The sequence below is a fragment of the Molothrus aeneus genome, chromosome 13, assembly GCF_037042795.1.
Source record: "Molothrus aeneus isolate 106 chromosome 13, BPBGC_Maene_1.0, whole genome shotgun sequence".
In the NCBI taxonomy this organism is placed as follows: Eukaryota; Metazoa; Chordata; class Aves; order Passeriformes; family Icteridae; genus Molothrus; species Molothrus aeneus.
Genome location: NC_089658.1, coordinates 20,169,798 through 20,192,640, shown reverse-complemented (window position 1 = coordinate 20,192,640; position 22,843 = coordinate 20,169,798). Strand labels below are relative to the sequence as shown.

Sequence of the window (22,843 nt, the reverse complement as noted above, 5' to 3'; positions counted from 1 at the left end):
GGCCGGCGGTACGTGCGCGTTTGCCCCGCCCGGGGCGGGCAGCGGCGGCGGGCGGAGAAGGCGCAGGGAAGCGGCGCCATGGGCGGCTCGGCCAGTCTGATCCCGCGGGACTTACTGAGCGAGTACCAGGTACCGGCACCGGGGCACAGGGCCGGCTGCAGGGCCCCGCTGGGGTGCCCTGCCTCGGGCCCCGGTGCCGGTGCTGAGCCGTGCTGTCCCCGCAGGAGCTGACGTTCCTGAGCAAGCAGGAGATCTTGCTGTAAGTACCGCCGTGAGTGCCCCCCCGCCTGCCAGCCCGGTCCCGCAGGGCTTCAGCCTCTGCCGCGGGGCACGGAGAGCTCCCGTTCCGCCCCGCTGAGCCGGGCGGTGCCGGTGGTACTCCCTACGAGCCGGCTGTGACGGGGCCAAGGTCCGCGGGTGCTGCCGGTGACGCCCTGACCCGGGGCTGGGGCTGGGGCCGTCCCGGTGACCCTCCGGCAGTCCCGGAGCCGGGTGGGCAGCAGCCGGACCGGCCCCTCTCCCTGCCCCGGGAGCAGGGTGGGAGCCCGGCCCGGCAGAGCCGGCAGGAGCGGTGGGAACGGGCCAGCCCGCCCCGGGGAGCGCGGCCGGTGCCGGATGGGCACCATGGTGCTGCCACCTGCTCGGACCACAGAGCCGCTCTCTTTCTTGCCTCCTAAAGTGCCTACAAGAGGTTCAGTGAACTGCTGCCAAAGGAGGAGAGGGAGAACGCCTGCTCGGTGCAGGTCCCCAAGAGCCAGATCCTGACGCTGCCTGAGCTGCGGGTATGGTGCCTGGCACACATGGGACACTGCTGCTCCGGGTTAGGGCCCGTGCACCCAGCACGGCCTCGCTGTGCCAATAGCGAGCTTCCCTGTCCTCACCGAGCAACTGACGATCCCAGGGATCCCTGCTGTGCCATGGAGGATCCCAAGGGTCCCTGCTGTGCAGGATCCTGGGGGTTCCTGCTGTGCCACAGGGGACCCTGCTTATCCCTGCTGCACGGGGCTGCACCCCGGGAGGCGCGCAGGACAGACATCACCATGCTGTGGGTGATGGAGCAGTGGCAGAGCGGGGCACCTGCTTACCTGCAGCCACAGCCAAGGTGTTCCTGATGGGGCCAGCAGGGCCCAGCCCTGCCTGAGCCATTCCTGTGTCCACAGGCAAACCCCTTCCAGCAGCGCATCTGCCACGTGTTCTCAACCTCAGAGACCGAGGATGGCAGCATGTCCTTTGAAGACTTCCTTGATATGCTGAGTGTCTTCAGCGATTCTGCCACCTCTGACATCAAATCCTACTATGCCTTCCGCATCTTTGGTAAGGCTGGGGACAGGTGCTGTGTTCTGGGACCGCTGCACCTTGAGGAAGCGGGAGCAGGGTGATGAATTGATGTTCAGGAGGGCTGGAAGTGCCCTTGGAGCACCCATGGGGATGGTGGCTTTAGGAACTCCCTGTGAGAACAGCTGGTTTGGCATGGTGAGGTGCACGGAGGGGCGCAGTGCTGGTGTCTGTGACCCCCTGGGGTCACTGTGGGCCTCCCAAAACCTACCTTGTCTGTCCCCACAGACTTTGATAATGATGGGATTCTGGACAGGAAGGACCTGGAGCAACTGGTGAACTGCCTGACAGGGCAAGGCGAGGGGTCCCGGCTGAGCAGCGCAGAGATGGACCAGCTCATCCAAAATGTGAGGGCTCCCAGCCAGGGCACGGGCACTGCAGAGCCCCAGGCACAGAGCTCACTGCTCCCCTTCCCCACAGATCCTGGAGGAGTCCGACATCGACAAGGACGGCACCATCAACCTTGCCGAGTTCCAGCACGTTGTCTCCCGCTCCCCCGACTTCGCCAGGTGGGGGTCCCCAGAGCCTGGCTGGGGTTCATCATTGCTCAGCTTGCACTGGGGCAGAGCTGTGGTGCAGGAGGGCAGGGCTGCCCTGTGCCAAGTGTGCTGTAATGGCAGAGAGCTCTGCATCCCCTGCTGGCTCTGCAGAGCCTCTCCCACACGGGGATTCTGGTCCCTGCAGCGCCGGGTGCTTGTAAAGCCTTTGTGTCACCTAGCAAGCAGGTGCAGATCCTGTCATATCTCTTGCAGCTCCTTCAAGATTGTCCTGTGAGCCTCTGGCTGTCCAGCAGCACTCCTCCAGCTCCTCCAGCACTGCTCCAGTTCCTGCAGCTCTCTGTGGGCTCAGCCATTTCCTCTTTCAGGGAGCACAGATCTGGCCCCTCAGTGGCCCGGCTGTGCTGCAATGCCTTGGGCAGGAACCCTCCTGCTCCCCTCTCAGGTGCCTGCTTGGCAGCAGGGAGTCCCAGGAATCTGCCTCTCCTGCGGCCCTTCTGCTGTCTTAGCATTAGAATTTGAATCCCTATGCATTCCAAGGGCAGCTCTGCTCCTGCCTGGGGCCACTCTGCACCAGCACAGCCCCTCTCTGCCCTCAGGACCAATTCCTACCTTGTGCCTTCCAGCAGCAGGCAGGGAGCTGCCTCCCCTGCCAGCCTCTTCTGCCTCTGCTGTATTTCTGGGGGCCTGCCTGCTGCCACGTGGATCCATTTCTCTGAGCAATAACTGAGCGTGGTCCTCTGAGCAATAACCAAAAAGTGGATCATTTTCCACAAGCAATAGCCTAAATGGGGGTGCTTTCTCTGAGCAGTCACCCAGGAGTCACTGTACAGGTGCCTCCCCAGAGCAGAGCTGTCCCCCCACGGCTGTGCTCAGAGCCTGCACTCCTCCTCCTCCTCCTCCTCCTCCCATTCTGTCTTTGCCCTCTTCTGGCTCCAGCACAGCAGCTGCTCTGCTGCCCTGGCCTCTTCCTCCCCCAGTCCCTGTGAGGACACAATTAAAGGGCTCTGGTTTCACCCTTGCTCTTTGCTGCCTTTGTCTGGCTGCGGGACGGGTGCCACCAGGGTGTTGGGGACATGGGCTCCTGCCAGCCCTCTCTGCCTGCCGCCAGCCGCCACTGCAGGGGACGGCTCCACGTCCTGCTCCACCACAGCCCTTCCAGGGCCACCTCCTTCCCTCCCCCCTCCACACTGGGGTCCTTCTGTGCTCAGTGCTCAGGCTGGGGCACTGAGGGGAGCCCTGGGCAGCGAGTGGCACTGTCACTGTGGGCAGCAGAGCAGCACGGTCCTTTGTCCTTGCTCAGGATCCTCTCTGCCCTGCCAGGACTGCTGTGGGTCCGGCTGGCCCCGCAGAGCCCCGTACTGGGGCAAAGCAGCTGATGGCTCTCGGGGCTCTGGCGTGGCTGTTTCTCACACGGTGGCTCCTGCTCCTGGCACTGCCAGCCCTTCCAGCTCGCTGCCCCACGGTGCTGACAGTATCTGCCCGTGCCCCTACAGCCCCAGGGCTGTGTCTCTTGGCAGCTCACCAGCCAACGCCTCCAGTGGCTTTTTTGATGTCCCAGAACAGGCTGTGCAGGAAGTTCAGTGCACAGGTCCAGCTGGGAGCAAGCAAGGCAGTGCTGGTCCCTCGGGGGAATCCTGCCTGGACACGCCATCTCTGTGGAGCTCACCACTTCCCCCAGCCCGGTGCTGGCACTGCCGGTGCTTCCCAGTTGTGTGAGGGCTCAAAACCAGCACTGGCTGCAATCCCAGGCCTCGCCCTCAGCCACCACGGAGTCAGGTCCTGCTGGCGAGGTGTGCAGGGCCAGCCCAGAGCAGGGTGGGGTGGGGACAAGGACCTGATGCTCCCTGCGTGGGCAGTGGGTCCCACATGCAGCACAACACTGTGGTCCTGGGAAGGGAGCTGTCACAGCCTCTCTCCTGCTGGGGGCTGCCTTCCTCCCAGCCCCAGGCCCCAAATTTTCTTACTCCTGGTCACCTCTGCTCTCTCCTGTTTCTCATGGTGCCAGGATGGCATCACCCCATCGCTCTGCACTCCCCCACCACAGGGCCTCCCTGCCCCACACTGCCACGGCACGGGCCTCAGGCACAGCCCCAGGACAGCCCAGGGCTGCCAGCAGGTCACAGGGACACCGCCACTGTCCCTGCAGGGCCCCGCGTGCCCTGGCCCAGTGCTCAGCCAAGCACATGAGGAGGGGACTCCACAGAGCTGATGGCCAGCACAGCCCTCTGCCCCCTCTGGAGGCGTGGGCAGATCTGCCTCTGACTGCAGTGAGAGCCAGATGTGGCTGCTCTCCACGGGGCCAGCTGGGATGGTTCTGGCCTAGGAAGGCACTGAGCCCTGCCGCACACACGTGTCTGAAGGACTTTATATAAAAACAAGAGACGTTTCCACACACGCACGTGGGGCCGTGGGGGGTGTTCCTGCCCACCCAGCGCAGGGAAAGCTGTTCCCAGCTCCCCTTCCCCGGACACAATTCACATTTTCCACATATTAAAAACGAACCAAGCACAGACACACAGCACGTGCCGCGGGGCTGGCGCTGCCCAGCCGCACGCGTGGCCCTGGGTCCCCAGCGGGACGTCACAGTGAGTTGGGGCACGAGGGGTCTGCAGCCGCCCCCTCCTGCCCTCTGCATAGAGGGAGTCAGGGCCTGGCACCAGCAGCCTGAGCCAGGAGCCGTGTCCATCCCTGCAGCAGGGACGCCGGGCTGGAGCCGTCCTGCAGGGCCCTGGAGGGCATCAGGCACCCCTCACATCCACAAGTACCGAGGTGATGCCAGGGAGCCCGCCAGGCTCTAGGCCCCACTGGCTGGTGGGCGCTGCCGCAGAGAGTGAGTGCCAGGCTCTGGGCATGCACACACAGACAACACGGACCCTGGCAGTGGTGCATGGTCCAGTGAGGCTCAGCAGAGCAGAGGCAGTGGTGAGTGAGGGCTCGGCTCTCGTCCCCGTCACACCACCGAGTCCTGGATCTCGGAGCCCAGGCGCACCCGGGGTCTTTGGCAGGCAGGAGACACCTCCACAAAGCTGTCACGGACGTGGAGAGGCCTCTTCTCTGACTCAGAGAAGGTGCGTGGGGGTCCTGGGGGCTCATGCACGGGGGTACTGACAATGTAGTTGTCCTGCAGGGCCTGGTAGCCCTTGTGCTCAGGAGCCGTGCTGGGCAGGCTGCTGCCATTCAGGGGCAGGCTCTCCACTGGCTTGCGGGGCGGCTTCTGGTGCCTGCTGGGATCGCTGGGCTCCAGCAAGGCCTTCATGCCGTCACGGTGCCGGTGCAGCACGAAGAAGGCCAGCACAAGGACGGCGGCGGCAAAGAGCACACACATCACCAGGAACTCGGTCCAGTAGGTCTTGCCGTCCAGCCGTGCTGCAGCGCTGCCCACCGCTGAGGTGCTCCGTGATGTGCTGACCGTCTCCAGGGCGTCACGGCCAGCAGCCACCTTCCTGCCAGGGTCTGCTGGCCCGAGGGCTGGCTCTTGCACGCCCACGCAGTAGCTGGCCATCAGCTTGCGGAAGCCCTCCTCCAGCGACCAGCACTCGTAGGTGCCTGCACGCTCCGGGCTGCCCACCAGAATGAGGGCCCCGTCGGGCAGCACCAGGTAGGAGGCGTTGACAGGAGCCCCGTTGTGCAGCCAGCTCCGCGAGGCCAGGTTGGAGAGCAGCCGGCACGGCAGCGGCCGCACTGCATTGGGAGGGAGCTGGATCTGCTGGCACGGTGAGCCTGAGGCTGCAGACAGAACCCATGGGAACATCAGCGAGGGGACCCCAGCCATGGGCAGGGGCTGCTAATGGTGGAGCAGGAGTCTGGGGAATCCCCCGGGACACGCACTCACAGCAGCACCAGCGGGAGCTCACCTGGGGACAGGAGGATGCGGGGACGGGGCTGGGAGGCGTTGGCCGGCTGGCAGAGCCGCTCCGTGTCGGCATCCTCAATGTCCTGTGCCCAGAGCCTGGGAACAGAGGGCGGGCAGGGCAGTGGGGTGCCCTGGGGTGGAGGGGATGGCAGAGGGTGCAGCACTTACTGTGGGTGTGCCAGGGGATGTGGGGTGAGCCTGCGACAGGCACCCTGGCTCCAGGCGCAGAAGGGGTCCCGTGCCAGCACACATTCCCCACAGCTGCGGTACAGGCTGCAGTTGGCAAAGGGCACCTGGGCCACTGCTGTGTAGGTGGCTGCGTACACAAGGCCCTGCGGGAGGGGACACGCTGGGGTCAGTGGGGTGGGCTCCTGCACGCCCCTGCCTTTCCAGGTCTCTGTCCCCCATCCCACAATCAGGACCTGCCCCAAGCAGGCTGAGCCCCCAGTGCCCCCCTCGCCCCGGCTCCTGCCTGGTGCTGGTCCAGCAGCAGCTGGAGAATGGGCTGCCCATCAGGGAAGAGGCGGATCTCCTCAATGATGTGCACGCCGTGGTTCACCCGCACGGCCTTGTGCAGCCGCCCGTCATCTGCAAACAGAGGGGCTGTGTTGAGCAGGGCCAGGGTGCAGGGCACACAGCCTGCCCCGCACAGCCCGCCTGCACCCACCCGTGCCCAGGAAGAGGACGTCGTAGGTGCCGTGCAGGCCGGGCGCGCGGTGCACGCCGATCTGCTGGTAGCGCCGCTGGCTCTGCAGCAGCAGCGGCTGGCTGCGCACCGGGCTGTCCATCAGGAAATGGTCCTTGATAAAGTTCAGCACCCGATCTGGCATCTGCAGCGATGAATTGATCTTCAGGTGCCGCGTGTGGCTGGTGATGCACTGCAGGGAAAGGAAGGGGCTCGGAAGGGCTTGGGGAAGTGGCTGGGTACCGTGCTGTGGCAGCCCTTGGGACCAGGAGAGCAACAGGGCAGTGCTGCGCTCGGGCAGGTGCCAAGGGGCCACCTACCATGCCTGGCCGGGGCTCTGGCACAGGGCTGGTGTCCGTGTACCACTGCTGCGTCTCGCGGTTCACCTCCTTGTAGAGCCCGCCGAAGGCGCGCTGCACGCTGCGCATGGGGAAGGCGCAGACGGCCGAGCTGCCCAGCCCGCCCTTGTTCCTGGTGAGGACAGGCAGAGCCCACAGCAAGATCAGTGCCTGGCTCTGCCAAACCCCCCGTGCTGCCCTGGGTCCCCACCACTCACCACTGCGAGGTGAAGACACCGTAGAAGAGCGTCTCCCTCCAGCGCAGCTCACCCGGGGTGAGCACAAAGATGTCCTGCAGCACGTTGAAGGGGAACCCATCCTCAGGGTGTGAGCAGAGCAGCTGTGCCTTCAGGAAGGTTGTCCAGCGCCGCTGCAGCACACGCTCCCCGCCCTGGTCCCCCTGCGTGGCACAGTGGGTCAGGGGGCGATGCTGCGGCCGCGGGGCACCCAACGTGCTGAGAGAATGGGGGGTCCAGGCACCAGGGGGTGGAGATATGCAGGATGGCCCCACATCCCCCCACCCCAGCAGCCCCAGGCACAGCCCCACATGCCCCTGCTGCCTTATGCCCACCTTGCACACACGTGCGATGCGGGAGACGATGGTGTTCTCAAAATAGTCAAACTCTTTCCCAGTCTCGCTGAAGAAGAAGTAGACCTTGTCGTCGTCACCCTCAGGGTTGCCGGCAGGGAGGCTCTCCCGCAGGTAGGCTGAGCCCACAAACGCTGGGTCTGGGGGTACAAGCACCCTCAGCACTCTGGCCCCAGCCCTTGCCTCCCACACTGCAGGGGAGAGGGACCCCGAGCAGCCATGCCAGCCCCAGCTCTCACCTTGCAGCCAGTTGAGGGAGTTCTCGGTCTTGAGGGCGATGCGGCTCTCCTGGCTGCGGGAGATGGTCGGCTCGTTGCCCTGGAAGTTGCTGACAGTCCCGGCGTAGAGCTCACCATCTGCCAAAGACAAGTTCCTGCTGGGACCCGCCACGTGCCACCAGCACGGCCCTGTGTCCCGCTGGGGCTGAGATAGCCTGGCCTTGGCACAGCTTGGCCAGGCAGACGCAGGGACAGGAGGCACAGGGAGGAGGGCAAAGGTCCCAGGGGGCTGCAGGGAGGGTGAGGGCTGCAGGGGGGCACAGGGAGGAAGGGCGAGGGTCCCAGGGCGTCGTGCCTTACCGACCATGACAGCTGTGGAGCGGTACTCAGGGTCAAAGGGGCAGCGTCCCTTCCCGTCCTCCAGCACCACCTTCCCCGACGCATCCCGCTCCAGGCTGAAGTGCTGCACGTTCTGCAACAGGAGGAGGCTGTCAGCCAGCAGCACTCGTCCCAGTGCCAAGGACCCCACTGCAGGGCCCTGGCAGCACGGGTGTCCTGCAGGGAACCCTGTTCCTGTACTCACGATGTAGGCGCAGGCTGGGCTGAAGGCGCAGGTCCCACAGGTGTACAGGTGGGTGCTGTTCAGCTGCAGCAGCAGCTTGATGTAGTTGTGACAGTCCCTCTGTGGGGGTCAGAGGACCCAGCTCAGCCCTTGGCTCAGCTGTCACCCACACCCACCCTGCACAGGGCACTGCCCACACCCACCGCTGCCCCCAGTGCCTGCTGGCAATGGGGCTCACCTGGGGGTCCTTGCCCTTGAACACACACTGCCTCTTCTTCTCCTCATCTGCACTCCACAGCAGCTGTGGAGAAGGGACAGTCACTGGGAGTGCCCCCATCCCTGGCTGGTCAACCCACACTCTCCTTGGGCTTGCTCATAGCAACCATATCCTCCCCACCTCAATCATCCTGCTCTGGCACAGTAGCTCCTGAACGCACGATGGCTCACATGGACCCAAATGCTGGTGGGGATCCCCTGCACTCCAGCTGGGTGCCCCCTCCCTCCCCAAGGGCCACCCAGCCCATCCCTGGGCTCACCCTACGAACTGGGGAGCTGGGCTGAAAGTTGCTGGTGTTGAGGGTGAGGAGCAGCTCTCGTGCCCCCAGGTAGAGGGTCCCACCGTCCGGGCTCAGCAGCAGGGCCGTGTAGTTGGACACCCCAGGTGCCTCAAAGCGCCGCACCACCCTCTCGGCCGAGTCTGTGGGGCAGAGTGACAGGCATCAGCCTCGTGCTGGCACCTCACCCCAGGACCCTGTACCATGGCTGCTCCTGGCTCCTCTGCCCAGCACCTCGGCCATGCCACCCACCCGGAGCAGCCAGGGCCAGATCCAGCTCTGCCCACACTGCCAGACACACCGCAGTGAACTGTGCAGGGCCGTGCTAGTGCCCGAGGCCACCGCGAGGCTCAGCCACCTCCTGGCCCTGAGGATGCCACAACAGCCCTGCCTAGCACTGGGGTAGCTGCCCAGCCATGTCCAGCCCTGGAGCTCAGCCCTGCAGCATGGGAGGCTCAGCCCAGCCCAGGCCCACAGGGACCCCAGCCTCACGGCAGGGAGAGATGAGTGCTGGGAGTATCCTCATGCCCCAGCTCACAGGCTCAGCCTCTGCAAAACACAGGGCTCAGCCCGTGCTGGGTGCAGAGCTCAGCCCTGTGTTGGGCGTAGGGCTCAGCCCCGTGCTTCCCACACTGCCCCACAGGGCTCAGCCCGTGCTGGGTGCTGGGCTCAGCCCTGTGTTGGGCGTAGGGCTCAGCCCGTGCTGGGTGCGGGGCTCAGCCTGTGCTGGGTGCGGGGCTCAGCCCCGTGCTGCCCACACTGTCCTGCAGGGCTCAGCCCCGTACTGGGTGCAGGGCTCATCCCGTGCTGGATGTGGGACTCAGCCCCGTGCTGCCCACACTGCCCCGCGGGGCTCAGCCTGTGCCGGGCACGGGCCAGTGGCCGTGCTGAGTCCATGCTGAGTCAGGGGGCGCCCGTCCTGTCCCGCCCCATGCCGTCCTGTCCCGCGTGGGTGGCCTGGCCCCGGAAGCCCTTCCTCTCCTAGCGCCGCTCTGAATCAGATGGGCCTGGCTGTGTGAGCGGGACATGTCGGGCTGACTCATGCTGCCAACTCCCTGACCCTCTGGGGACTCCCTGACCTCCCCCAACCCCCTGCCTGCTCCCAGAGCCCCACTAGGACAACAAACCCAGAGCTCCTGCCAGGCCCTGCCTGGTGAGAGCCACTGTGAGGGATCGAGGAGCTGTGGGGCAATGGTGCTGTGGGGAGCACCCCGTGGCTCTCACCTCCCATTGCTCCACAAACCCCAGGTGCCCCTAGATGGAGCAGCATCTCCCCCATTCCGGGGGGCTCAGCTGGCCCCAGCACCAGCCCAGCTCTCCACAGCGGTGCAGAGAGGAGGAAGCTGATGCCCCAGGGCATCCTCCTGTGAGGGGCCCTGCACCCTAGTGGCGGGGTGATGCCACCCGTGGTGGGCACGGCAGCGGAGGGGCAACGGGGCCCCTGTGCCTTGCAGAGCTGTGCCGACACGGGAGCTAGCTGCTGGTGTGGCTGCCAGGGACCTGTCAGGACAAGACCTGCTTCTTCCAGACAAACCTGCTGCAGGCACATCCAGTGCTCCCAGGGGAGCAGCTCCCAGCTCCTCCCTCCCACCGACCGCAGCCCCACGTGGCCAGCACCTTGGGAGCCACCACCGGACACACACCGGCCACCGGCCCGTGCTCCCCGCCCAGCTCCCCCGCCTCGCTGGGGTCCAGGCCGGGATCCCCGGGCACTGCCCGTGGCTGCAGCCCCACAACTCCCACAGGTGTGCAGAGCACAGGGCAGAACCGGTCTGTGCAGGCAGGGCCAGGCAGCGTGGCTCAACACGGCACAGCACAGCGTGGCACGATGCCGAGCTGGTTGTCTCACTGTGTCCCAGCCTCCTGTCCAGCTCAGCAGGTCCCACATCTGCTGGAGCCACCACGGCCGCGGCCAGCGGTCATGGGAGCATGTGGTGGGGCCACATCTACACCAGTGAGCTGCAGCACGCTGAGCCAGGGAGCGCTCGCAGCTGCCCAAACCACGGCACCCTCCCAGCGCAGGACGGGATGGGCTTTGCTGGCCGGCAGCAGCTGGATCCAGCCACCTTCTGGCAGCACAGCCGTGGGTGGCTCCCCCGCACGGCACAGCTGCCAGAGTGAGCCCGAGCACAGCGTGCCCCACGGCTCGCCCAGCCCGTGCCAGCTGCTGGGGGCTCTGCAAGGCAGGAGGGGGCTGCAAACAGGCGCCCCACTTGTTACAGTTCTGCCTGGCCTAGCACCCTCCCGGATGTCCTGCCTGGCCCCTGCCCAGTGCAGCCCCCAGCACTCGGGCCACGCAGCTGACAAGTGCCTGCAGAGGGGCTCGGAGCTGTCCGGAGCAGAGCACGGCACAGAAGGGGCTGTGGCGCGTTCCCCACCCCAGGGACACACTGAGCAGAGTGCCCCGGCCGGCTCAGCCCGCCCCGTCTGGTACGGGGCACAAGTGATCCCGGGCGGCCCCGGCACACCCACCCCCGGAGCGGGTCTGCACGGGGGCTGTGTGATCCCACACCCCGCAGCATCCCCGGGCTCTGCCCCAGCCCTGCTCCGTGTCCCGCTGACGGAGGGCTCCCCGTGTCCCGGGGAGCTGGAGGGGCTGTCACACGGCGTTCCCACGCGGCGTTCAGAGCCCGGGGGGACGCGGGACGCTCCGCCGCCTCGGGGGAGACGCCAGCCGGAGCCCTCGGCGGGGGCTGGCTCCCCTCCCCGGTGCCGGCGGACCCTCACCCACCGAAGGGCAGCGGACACTCACCGTAGGGCAGGCTGACCCGCGGGACAGGCTCCGGAGCCGCCGAGAGCAGCAGCGCCGCCAGGACCGGCAGCACCGGCCGCGCCGCCATCCCGGACCGAGCCGCGGGGCTCCGCCGCGGCCGCGAAGCCGCCCGGGCGCTGCAGACCTGCGGGGAGAGAAGGGGCTCAGCGGCTCGGCACGGCACGGCCAGGCCCCGCCCCGCTTCGCCCCGCGGCACCGGGCGTACAGCCACGGCCGAGCCCCGCCCGGCCGGACCGAACCGGCCCCGCCCGAGCCCTCCTGACCCATTCCCGAGCCGTACCCAGCCGTTCCCGGGCGCACCGACCCGCTCAGCCCCCGGCCCGCCGGTGCCCCGGGCGGGGTGGGCCGCTCGGAAGAGGAGGCGGGCGGATCCCCGCCGGTACCGCCCCCACGCCGCCCCAGCGGGACCCGGCCCCAGCCCCCGCCCTGCGGCCGCCACGGTCCGGAGGGAACGGGGCTTTGTCCCCGGCGCTAGCGCCAGCCAGGGACTCCCCGCGACCTCCTGCACCCCCGCGGCAGGGAAAGCCGGTGGGGCCGGGATCCCGGGGGGGGGGTGCAGGGGGGCTGGCGGGGAGCGTATCTTGCTGTCCCCGGAAAAGCTGTCCCAGGAGTGTCCCGCTGTCCTGGGACAGCTCGGCCCCATGGCTGCTACCAGAGCCGCCCCATGCCCCTCAGCTGTGCCCCACGCCACACTGCTGGGGCTGGGAGCTATGCTCGGCACAGCCCAGCGCTCCCTCCCTCCCTAGGGAGCCATGGGGTACCACGGGGTGCCTGAGCCAGCCCCACCACGGGCACACCTGGCCGGCACCGGTGTCCCCACAGGTAGCACTCGGCACAGGCGACACAGCCCTGCCAGCCCCTGTGCCCGTGCCAGGGGTCCCGCCGAGCAGGCAGGGCTGGGCACGATCTCTGCCTGGCCCTCGGGGGGCTCTGTCCCTGTCCCTGGCTGGGGCGTGGGGAGGGCTCACAGAGCCCTCAGAGCACTGCCCACCCGGCCAGCAGCGCCCACGCAACTGTTATTAATGACAACTCCTTACATCGCCATGGCAACGGGGACAGGGGGACAGAGGGATGGGGTCCGAGGATTCCCCAGGCAGCACACTGGGGCCAGGGTACCCAGCACTGCCCTCCCAGTGTGGGATGTGGGGCAGAGCTTCCCATGTCCTTCTTGGTCAGTAACAGCCCAGGATTGCAATGGTGGGACTCACTTGGAGCCCCCTGCCCAGGAGAAATGCTCCCCACACCCAAGACAACTGTGCCCACACTCCGTGGATGCCTGTGCCCGCACTCCCGGGACAGCCGTGCCCACACTCCCACACTCTGCCTGCCTGGCACTGCCAGATGGTGCCCACTCAAGTCATATCTGATGTCCAGTGCTGGGGCTCTGGGCTGCCCTTCTGCCCCAAATCGACTTTGCTCCCTTCCTGTTCCTGCTGCTCCTGCTGTTCCTTCCCAGGCCTGGGACAGTCCCAGCATCACCCCAGCCTTATCAGCAGCACCTTTTGCCCAGGAAGTGGCACAGACAGACGGGACTCAACTCACCCAGCCGAGCACGTCACTCTGAACAGGGTGGGAGAAGGCACTCACCCTGCAGCCATGGGTCCCTGCCCCACGCCACCTCACGGCATCCTGGGGGACTCCAGGGACCCGGCTGCCACCTGTGCAGGGCAGTGGGAAGGTTGTGTCAACACCCGGGTGTGATGGCATGCAGGAGAATGGGAGCCCCTGCAGGGAGGGCAGCTGCTCTGGGGTGAGCAGGGAGGGCAGGAGCAGGAGGGAAGGGAAGGGGCAGGCAGGGAGGGAAAGGAGGGCAGAGCAGGCAGGGAGGGAGGGCAGGAGCAGGCAGCAGAACCAGGCCAGAGCCTGTGCCTTTAAGCGGCACTCCAGCACTGCTGGCAGCCAGGGCTGTTTACACCAAACTCCCATTTATCTCCTGTCCTGCCCACACAGCTGCCAGCGGGGCAGTGCCGGGGGCACCGCAGCACCCTGCCCCGCTCTGCACTCCGGCAGGCCCGTGCGTGCCCCACGCCCTGCTGCAGGCATTGGCGCGCACCGCTGCGGCGGCCGTGCCGCCCTCCCTGCCCACTGCCGGCAATGGGGAAACCTCTCTGGGTGTTTGGGCAGCACCAAAACCCGTGGCCTGGGGTCAGCAGGCAGGTGGGGCAGCGGTTTCTGCACCGAATTCCCACGCCAGCGCCCGCACCCCGCTCCCACTGGCAGCGGGTGCCCGGGAAGGCGGCGATGGAACTGGGCGCTGCTGCTGCCTGCAGAGAGCGGGACGGGCTGTGTGTGCCTCACCACTGCTGCTGCTGCTGCTGCTGCTGCCCACGAGCTCCCAGCTGCCCCCGCAGCCTGCCCCAGCACGGCCCCTGCTCAGGGACCTGCGCCCGGCTCGCATGCTGCCCACGCAGCCGGGCTCTCCCCACCTTGCGGGGCTCACACGCTCGCCCCCGGCTTGGCTGGCTGCTGGGAGCTGCCAGACAGCAGCCGGCAGTGCCTGCTCTGAGCACGCACACGCACGGAGGGTGAGCACGCACGCATGCACACCTGCAGTGCGCGGCGGCAGGCCCTGCACAGCCACAGATGCTCCAGCCCCAGCTGCTCAGCGCCGGCTGCCCGCACACCGCGGGTCTCCCTGGAGCGGGGATACCCGGCCGCAGCTGGAGCGCTCTGCAGCATCCTGACAGCTCCTGGCAGCTCCGACAGCCTGACAGGGCTCCCCACGGGGCCCCGGGGCATCCCCCATTCCACGTGCACCGGCTGTGACACCCTGCCCGGGCAAGGGCCTCCCTCGGGGCCAAGCTGGGCTGGCCCCCCACCTCTCTGGCCCACCGTGAGCTCAGACCCTGCTGCCAGGACCCCCTGGCTGGGGTGTGGGAGGTGACACACAGCCAGCCCTATGCTGCCCCACAGCATCCCCTTCGCCCTGGCAGGGTGCTGTCACACCTGCACCCGGGGCACTGGGTGCCCCACAACACACACTTGTCTCATTGCTCCCATCTCTCCTGCACGATGGCAGAGTCAGTTCTGAGGACAAGAAAGTATCCCCACAGTACACCTGTCCCCTGCAATGCCAGCGCCTGCCCGCACCCCACACTGCCCACGCTGCCTGCCTGGGGAGCTGCAGGATACACGGGGTGCTGCACGGGGCCCCCACTCCTTGCTGGGCAGCCCTGGCACAGGGCAGGGAAGAGCCAGCAGGAAACCCAGCCAGTGAGCAGCCCTGAGGGGCAGCAAGGTGGTGGACTCGGAGCACAGGCATGTCAGCTCCCTGGAGTGTGGGAATGGAGGGTCCGGGTCAGGGATGGGTGCCCCCTTCCCAGCCAGTCCTGACTCTGCAGAGCCCAAACCAGCACTGGTCTCCTCAACCCCATGGCACCCTTGGTCCTGTGGCACCCTCGCTACCATTGCCCTGGTGCACCTTGGGGTCAGAGGGGGTGCCAGCCCCCTAAGCAGCCCCACGCCCAGTTGGAGCAGGCACTAGGGCTCAAGGGATGACCCAAAAGCCCATGGGACCCCAGCCCTCCCTGCACCCCAAGACCAGGGGCTGCCTGGGCACCAGCAGATCCTCAGATGCTGTGGCCACACGTGTGGGATACACAGCACATGTGCACCCCGCAGGTGTCGGGGCACATCACACCCATGGGACACGCTGCACACACGCATGGCCCAGTCCCGAGCGGGCTCTGACACGCCTGCCTGTGAGCAGCTGTGACGCCGTCCTGAGCACCGTGTGTGTGCCTCCACACCCTCGGCCTGCTGCACGCACACCCGGCACATGTAAACACACGCAGACAGGTCACGGGGTGTTCACACCCTGGGCGGCAAACACCGGCCTGGGAACAGGCTGTGGGAACGGCCTGGTGCGCCTGCACCCCACACACACAGCACACACACACAGACACACACAGACACACACACTTACAAATGCACACACACAGGCACACCCACCGGCTCAGTCACACAGGCACACCCAGGTGCACGCACACTGATGCACACACATTGTCACTCACACATTGTCACATACACAGCCACACAGCGATGCACACGCACGTTGTCACACACACACAATCACACAGCGATGCACACACGCTGTCACTCACACACAGTCACACAATCACACAGTCAGTCACACACAGTCACACACACAGTCAGTCACACACAGTCACACACCCGCACATTTTCACATTCACGCACTCCCAGTCCCCCGCACCCGTCCCTCGGGGACCCCCGTGCACGTGCACACGCGTCCCCTTGCACGGCGCCGTGCCCGCGCACCCGCCCGAGCCCGGCCCTCGCACACGCACCCCGCGGGCACGCCCGCCTCTTGCACACTCGCTGCTCTCACACACATCCCGTGCCCGGTGCCCCCCGCTGCTCACCCGCTCGGCGGCTCCGAGGCGCGGCGGGGGCGGCTCTGGGCTGTTCCCCCCGGCGGTGCGGGGCGGTGCGGGGCGGTGCGGAGGCGGCTCCGGGGGGCTCCGCCCGCAGCACAACAAAGGGCCGCCCCGCCCCGGCCCGCCCCGGCCCGGCCCCGCCGCCGCGCCGGGGGCCCCGGGCCAGCGAGGGCCGGGGACGGCTGCTCCTTGCTGGGCAGTCACCCCCGCTTTGGGGCGGCTGCTCCCGCCTGGGCAGTCACCCCCACTTGTGGGGCGGGAACTGCAGGGGGCTGTCGCTGCCCCCACGGTTCCTGGGATGGCACTGGCCCTAAAGGGGTCCTGCCCAGCACTGAGTGTTTCAGCCCCAGCACACTGAGTGGCTTCCAGCACCGTGGGTCTACTGGGGAGGCTGGTTTTGGGGGCAGCACTCACTGGGGGCCCATCCTGGGGGGTCCCTGGTAGCAGGGGTGGCTATGGGGACACCTAATGCCTGTGTACGTGGCCCCAGGCATCATGATGAGATCCTTGTGGTGGTAGCGAGCTCGGGGAGTTTTGGGGTAATTCATGGGACTGGGCACCTCACAGTGACATGTGGCTCTGCGGGGTTCAGGGACAGCACGGCCGTGGGTGTCCCCACAGTGGCACACTTGGTGGCTGGCAGCTGGGTGTCAGCAGTACCCAGAGCTGCTGGGATCACGGGCACTGAAACACTGCCTGTGCTGGCCGGGCAGGAGTGCCCAGGCAGGGCCCCGCTGGCAGCCCCAGGAGGCCGATGGTCACCCAAGGGGAGACACAGCCCCCACTCCAGCCCGCGGGCCAGCAGCTCTGGGAGGTGCTGAGGGCTCTTGTGTTTGTGGGCAGCAAGAGGGAACACGGCCCCGTCAGCCCCTCGGTGCCCCCGCCACGGGCGGACATACACAGCCCCATGCCGTGTCCTTCTCCTGCTCTGGCTGGGCCCCAAACCTGCACGACCTGTCCCCCCTGAGGTGCCAGCCCCACAGCCAGCCCTGCCGGCCCTCTGTGTCCCCAGGGTGGCCGTGCAGGACACTGGAGCGGAGCAGCGGGAGGTGGCGGGGCCGCGGCCCGGGATGCACGGGCGGTGCCGCTGTGTGGGGCCTGCCTGCCCCGGGCCTGTGCCACATGGCCGCCCTCGGGCCCTCCTCGCGGGGACTGTCCCGGCGCTGGCCTGGCCCCGTCCTGCCGGCGCTGCGGTCACTGGGCGGCTCCGGCCGCGGGGCCAGGGCCAGGGCAGCCGGGGGCAGCCCCGGAGCAGGGCTGGCCGGGGCGGCGGGCTGCGGCAGCCCGGCCTGGCGCTGGGAGCACGGACACCCCGGAGCCCGGCCCCCCCGGCAGCCCGCGGCTCCTGCTCTGGTTAATGTTAAAGCCAGCCGACGTCAAGGACTGCCGCAGCTCCCCCAGCCCCTCCGCCGGGGGCTGCCAGCTACAGGGCTGTTTTTCCTCCCGGAGCAGGCTCTGCCCGTCCCATGTGGCTAAAAAAAGCCATCGGCTTGGCTGGGACAGCAGGACAACAAATTCCCAGTCCCAGTAGTCTCCTGGCAACCCTGGCACACTCCGTGCACCTTCTTGGGGTGCCCCTGGTGTGCATCACCCCCGTCGTCGTTGTCATCATGGTAGTTGTCCTCGTTGTCGTCGTGGTCCTCCTCCTCCTCCTCCTCCTCCCCACGCGGGGCCAGGCGAGGTGAAGGTCCCTGGTGGAACAGTGGCAGTTGCCCTTGTCCTGCTGGATCCAGCTGCCGAGTCACGCGCCAGCCCAGCCGGGAGCAGGGACGCCGGCTTCCATGTAGGGTCAGGCTGTGTCTGCATGCCCCCAGCCCCATGTACCCCCCCCAGTTTCACACGGGGATTTGCAGCTGGGTTTGGTCCCGGTTCTAGGAGGGTTTTTACAGCTGGCTTTTTGATCCTGAGGGTGTCTAATGCCGGTTCCAAGAGGGTTTTTGCAAATGGATCTGGTCCCGGGAGGTGGGGCCATTTGCAATTCCACGAGGGATTTCAAACCGGTGTCTGATCCCCAGGTTTCATCTCATTTCTGGTCCCAGACAGGGTTTTGCAGCTAGGTCTGGTCCCAGGGGGTTTTGTTCCCTGTTTCACGTGGGGATTTAAAACCGGATCAGGTCCTGGGGGAGTTTAGTCCCCATTCCACGTGGGGTTTGGCCACTTATCCGTAACCCCGACGTACCCAGGGATGCAACATCTCTTCTCTGGGAACGGGGAGTGCTGGGGATCGCGGCCGCCCCGTGCTCCGGCGCTGGGGCCGGACGCGGCACAGGCCCGACCCCACCGCGGGACCCCCCGCGGGCCCCTCGGAGCCTCGCGGGGCCCCACGAGGGGAGCGGGGCTCTGTCCCGCCCCGGGGCGGAGAGAGCCGCGCCCCGGTGTCCGCCCCGTCGTGTCCGCCCACGCCATGGCCGCCCGTTACCTCCGCGCTGCCCCGGCGCTGCGCCGCCTGCCCCGCTGCGCGCCGCCCGCCGCCGCCGCGGGGCAGCGCCGCCACTGTGAGTGGGGACACCGGGGGGACACGGGGGGACACCTCGGCCTGCCGGGCTGTGCCCGCCGCGGGCGGGGAGCGCTCCGGACCCACGGGGGGGGCGGCTCGGATTCTTTAGGGGGGCGGTGTCTGAAACGGGATCCGGACTCGCGCGTACCGACGGTCCGCGGGCCTCTGCCGACCCACGCCGGGTTTTGTAGCTAGGTCTGCTCCTGGGCGGTTGGTCCCGGTTCTACGGGGGTTTCACAGATGACTTTGGTCCCACGGGAGTTTGGTCCCGGTTCCACGTGGCGTTTCGCGCTCCAGCTCGTACCTGGTCTGAGCCGGGGGGGGGAGGGGGGGTCGCTCAAGGTCCCGGACCAACGCGGGATTTCACCGCCCAGGAGGGTGGCAAAATCCTGTCCTGGTGCCACGCAGAGTTTTGTTGCCTGTCAATGCTCAGGTCCCACTCAGGGAGGGTCACCTCTGCTCTGGGTACCACGTGGAACAGCCTGACCCACAGACAGATTTGGCACCCAGAGGGATTTAGTCCTGGTCCAGCATCCACACAGGGATTTGCACCTCGGTTTATGCCTGAATCTGGCCCCAGGGGATTGCACCTGTTCCTGGTTCTGGTCCCATTCTTGATCCCAGAGGCGTTGGAGCCCAGCTTGCACGTGGATCCCATCCCACTCTGGGAGGAATGTGTCCCTGTCCCTGTCCCCCTCACATGGTGGGTTTTGCACTCTGACCCCCACTCCAGCAGTGGTGACCCCAATAACGGGCCCAGACCCCAGCAGGGCTTGCCTGTACCTGTCCCTGGGCCAGGGTGGCACCCACACCTGGCTGGACGGAGCTGGGTGGTCCCCACAGGATGCCCTGGCCCCACACAAGGGTGTGGAGCTGTGGGACCAGAGGTGCACCCCTCACACGCCCCACTGCTCTCCAGATGCCGACAAGCGGATCAAGGTGGCAAACCCAGTGGTGGAGATGGACGGGGACGAGATGACACGGATCATCTGGGCCTTCATTAAGGAGAAGGTGATGGGGGGGTGTGCCCCGTGGAGCTGGGGGGGTTGGACGGGGAACCGGTGATCCCTGTGCTGCCCTCTGTCTGTCCCTCCTGCCTCTGTCCCTCTGTCTGCAGGAAGCAGGTCGTAAAATGGGCACAACTACCAGAACGACCTTTAAGTGAGGCGGTTCCGGGCAGCGGGGGCTGTCTCACACAGAGAGGCCTATTCAAGGCAGGGGGGATCATCCTGCTCAGCAGAACCACCTGGGGCAGGGGGAACCACCTTGGGCAGGCAGCCAGGCTGGGCCGGGGTGGGTGCCAGGGCTGGCCATGCCATGGTGCTGCTCCCCAGGCACCCCACAGTGTCCCCCCATTCTGACACTCTCCTGGCCCCTCAGCTCATCCTGCCCAACGTGGATGTCCAGCTAAAGTACTTCGACCTGGGGCTGCCGCATCGGGACAAGACAGATGACCAGGTCACCATTGACTCAGCGCTGGCCACGCAGAAGTACAGCGTGGCTGTCAAGTGTGCCACCATCACGCCTGATGAAGCCAGGGTGGAAGGTGGGCAGGGGCACAGGGCCGAGCTCCTGTTGCAGTGGGGGGGTGCTGGCAGCTCCATGGGTGCTGGGCCTCCTGTCTGTGCCCCTGGGGGTCAGCAGTGCCTTCCCACTGCCAGCTCAGGTTTCTGGTTGGTTGGGGCTGCACCATACTCAGTGCTGTGCCCCTCTCCCCACCCTGGGGGCTCGTGGGTGCTGTGGGGACCCCATGGGCCTGGGGACACACTGACCTCTGCCCTGTGCCAGCCAGGATCTCATGCTGGCTGTCCCTCCCCTTGCAGCAGGGTCTGGCAGCGGCCTGGGGCACAGTGGAGCTGGGTGCTGGCAGGAGCCATGTGCTTCAGGGGGGCTGGGGGGTCATTCAGGGGTCCCATCTGCATGCCCCACAGAGTTCAAGCTGAAGAAGATGTGGAAGAGCCCCAATGGCACCATCCGAAACATCCTGGGGGGGACGGTGTTCCGGGAGCCCATCATCTGCAAGAACATTCCCCGTCTGGTGCCGGGCTGGACCAAGCCCATCACCATCGGCCGCCACGCCCACGGTGACCAGGTGAGCCAGAGCACGGCCAGTAGCTGTGGCTGCCCAGCAGCTGCCTCCGGCCCTGCCTGACCTTCTGCCTGCCCCCACAGTACAAAGCCACCGACTTTGTGGTGGACAAATCCGGGACATTCAAGATGATCTTCACGCCAAAGGACGGCAGCGGCTCCAAGGAGTGGGAGGTGTTCAACTTCCCCGGTGGCGGCGTGGGCATGGGCATGTACAACACGGACGAGGTACTGCTGGGGCTCAGGGAGCCCTCAGGGCAGCCTGCCTCCCACCCTGGGGGATGCCAGGTGAGGGACAGGGTGCCACAAGGCTCTGTGCTTCCCTTGCAGTCCATCTCTGGCTTTGCACACAGCTGCTTCCAGTACGCCATCCAGAAGAAGTGGCCGCTGTACCTGAGCACTAAGAACACCATCCTCAAGGCCTATGACGGGCGCTTCAAGGACATCTTCCAGGAGATCTTTGATAAGTATGGACCTGGGGGGGGGTCTGGGCTGTCCTGGGGGTGCTGGCAGCGAGACCCCCGTGGGGTGAGCATGGCTGACCCCTGCTCCCAGGCACTACAAGACGGAGTTTGACAAGCTGAAGATCTGGTACGAGCACCGGCTCATCGACGACATGGTTGCCCAGATGCTGAAATCCTCCGGCGGCTTTGTGTGGGCCTGCAAGAACTACGACGGGGATGTCCAGTCAGACATCCTGGCCCAAGGTGGAGGAGGGTAGGGTGTGGTGGACTCTGCATCATCACCCCGGGAGCTGTCCTGACCCCTGTTCCCCCGCAGGGTTTGGCTCCCTGGGGTTGATGACCTCTGTCCTGGTGTGTCCGGATGGGAAGACCATTGAGGCCGAGGCCGCCCACGGCACTGTCACCCGCCACTACCGGGAGCACCAGAAGGTGGGCAGAGCCTGTGAGCTGCCTGTGCCAGGCTGCCCACGGCGTGGTGTCCTCACCAGACAGCTGACCCCTCTCTCTGCGCAGGGCCGACCCACCAGCACCAACCCCATTGCCAGCATCTTCGCCTGGACACGCGGCCTGGAGCACCGCGGCAAGCTGGACAGCAACCCCGAACTCATCAAGTGAGCAGGGGGCTGGGATCCCCGGGGGCGGGTCACTGCAGCAGCTGCTCTGGTCGCAGTCGTGGCAGGGCCCGTGGCACCAGCTGTGCCAACTGTGCCCCAAACCCGTGCCCAGGTTTGCGCAGACGCTGGAGAAGGTGTGTGTGGACACCGTGGAGAGCGGGACCATGACCAAGGACCTCGCTGGCTGCATCCATGGCCTTGCCAAGTACGGTGGCTCTCAGGGCAGAAGGGGGGCACCAGGGCAGCATGGCTTCACGGGTGACCGTGCGGGTGGGGTGACCCTCTAGGGTGGCCACAAGAACAGCATAGTGACCACAAGGCCGGGCTGGCCCTGCAGGGCAGCTTCAAGGGTAGGAAAGTGACCGGGAGTGGCTGTGCACGGTGGCCACAGGTGGTAGCTGCTGGCCTCTCTGGACAGTCCCCAGGCACTCGGGATGGCTATTCACTACTGACTGGGTTGGAAAGGGGCCACATCCTGGAGCCAGGGCTGTGGTGCCTGTGGGAGGAGGCGGGCAGGGACCCCCACCAATCCCTGTCTGTCTCCACAGTGTGAAGCTGAATGAGCACTTTGTGAACACTACCGACTTCCTCGATGCCATCAAGAACAATCTGGACAAGGCTCTGGGCAAGAAATAGGAGACAGCCTCTCCATCTCTGGGATGGATGGGGTTGGGAGGGGCCCAGTGCCCTCCCCAGCTCGCCAGCACAGCTCAGGAACAGTTGAATAATTTTTCTAAAGTTTTCTTAGGAGTGTTTTTAAAGCCTTTGTAGCAGGGGAGTGTGGGGTGTGGTGTGTGTGGGGGTGTGTCTGTCCTGCCCTGATTCATGTACCCCATAACGGTTTGGTGCCATTAAATATCTCTCCAGCCATGGCACAGCACCTGGCACTGCTCTACACTGCAGGCACGGGGGGCAGCCAGAGCCCTCAGCTCAGCCTTGCCAGCCTGGGGGGGCCGTGCACTCCAGCATTTTGGCATTGGCCTGAGGGCAGCGTATGGGGGTCCCCAGCCCTGCCAGGCTCAGGAAGGAGCTCTGGCCATCTCCATCCTGCCCCAAGGCTGGCAGGGGTAGTCGGCTGAGTGGAGCCACACCCAGACCCACTCCGGGGCTTTGGGGATGGGGCAGATGGTGCTCAGCCATTGACACAAAGCGTAGGGGGTGCGTTGCGTCAGCACAGGTGTCCCAGACCCTGTGCCCTGGCTGGTCCCTGGGTCCAGATGCCCGCCAGGACCTGACCCAGCTCTGGGTGCTCCTGGGGGACGAGGCTGTGGGTGCAGCAGAGGGTGAAGAGCCCAAAGAGTGGTCCCAGACTCAGCACTGCCCCAGCTGCTTCCTTGCCACATCCCTGGGCATGGAGGGGGCAAACCCCCACCTCA

At 66.5% G+C, this 22,843-nt stretch overlaps 3 protein-coding genes across 3 annotated transcripts; 2 read left to right on the top strand and 1 right to left on the bottom strand.

Annotated features, from left to right (window-relative positions):
• The first annotated feature begins 34 nt into the window (after nt 1-34).
• CIB1 (calcium and integrin binding 1) lies at nt 35-2,853 on the top strand. Its single transcript, XM_066559126.1, has 7 exons — nt 35-129; nt 225-259; nt 680-782; nt 1,161-1,314; nt 1,564-1,682; nt 1,756-1,844; nt 2,088-2,853. The coding sequence occupies exons 1-7, from the start codon at nt 79-81 to the stop codon at nt 2,107-2,109; spliced, it is 573 nt and encodes a 190-aa protein (XP_066415223.1). The 5' UTR covers nt 35-78; the 3' UTR covers nt 2,110-2,853.
• A 1,822-nt stretch (nt 2,854-4,675) lies between these two features.
• On the bottom strand, nt 4,676-11,492 carry SEMA4B (semaphorin 4B). The gene is made up of 14 exons (XM_066558621.1): nt 11,387-11,492; nt 8,617-8,777; nt 8,319-8,381; nt 8,102-8,200; nt 7,879-7,990; nt 7,540-7,656; nt 7,283-7,440; nt 6,930-7,111; nt 6,694-6,844; nt 6,356-6,566; nt 6,161-6,276; nt 5,857-6,020; nt 5,690-5,784; nt 4,676-5,561 (listed from the first exon to the last, which is right to left on the bottom strand). The coding sequence occupies exons 1-14, from the start codon at nt 11,472-11,474 to the stop codon at nt 4,786-4,788; spliced, it is 2,493 nt and encodes an 830-aa protein (XP_066414718.1). The 5' UTR covers nt 11,475-11,492; the 3' UTR covers nt 4,676-4,785.
• Nucleotides 11,493-18,198: 6,706 nt separating this feature from the next.
• IDH2 (isocitrate dehydrogenase (NADP(+)) 2) lies at nt 18,199-22,342 on the top strand. The gene is made up of 11 exons (XM_066559122.1): nt 18,199-18,299; nt 19,221-19,312; nt 19,682-19,847; nt 20,233-20,393; nt 20,474-20,617; nt 20,720-20,856; nt 20,945-21,096; nt 21,170-21,282; nt 21,367-21,464; nt 21,580-21,672; nt 22,016-22,342. The coding sequence occupies exons 1-11, from the start codon at nt 18,209-18,211 to the stop codon at nt 22,101-22,103; spliced, it is 1,335 nt and encodes a 444-aa protein (XP_066415219.1). The 5' UTR covers nt 18,199-18,208; the 3' UTR covers nt 22,104-22,342.
• Nucleotides 22,343-22,843: the final 501 nt, after the last annotated feature.

Bases quoted from the DNA above. Each gene is read 5' to 3' on its own strand.
- IDH2 (XM_066559122.1), top strand. From the start codon at position 18,209: ATGGCCGCCCGTTACCTCCGCGCTGCCCCGGCGCTGCGCCGCCTGCCC. The intron at 21,465-21,579 runs GTGAGCAGGGGG...ACCCGTGCCCAG, and splicing joins AGCAACCCCGAACTCATCAA to GTTTGCGCAGACGCTGGAGA. The intron at 21,673-22,015 runs GTACGGTGGCTC...CTGTCTCCACAG, and splicing joins TGCATCCATGGCCTTGCCAA to TGTGAAGCTGAATGAGCACT.
- CIB1 (XM_066559126.1), top strand. From the start codon at position 79: ATGGGCGGCTCGGCCAGTCTGATCCCGCGGGACTTACTGAGCGAGTAC. The intron at 783-1,160 runs GTATGGTGCCTG...CTGTGTCCACAG, and splicing joins TGACGCTGCCTGAGCTGCGG to GCAAACCCCTTCCAGCAGCG. The intron at 1,845-2,087 runs GTGGGGGTCCCC...TATCTCTTGCAG, and splicing joins CGCTCCCCCGACTTCGCCAG to CTCCTTCAAGATTGTCCTGT.
- SEMA4B (XM_066558621.1), bottom strand. From the start codon at position 11,474: ATGGCGGCGCGGCCGGTGCTGCCGGTCCTGGCGGCGCTGCTGCTCTCG. The intron at 8,201-8,318 runs GTGAGCCCCATT...TGACCCCCACAG, and splicing joins TCAAGGGCAAGGACCCCCAG to AGGGACTGTCACAACTACAT. The intron at 6,021-6,160 runs GCAGGAGCCGGG...CCCCTCCCGCAG, and splicing joins TGCTGCTGGACCAGCACCAG to GGCCTTGTGTACGCAGCCAC.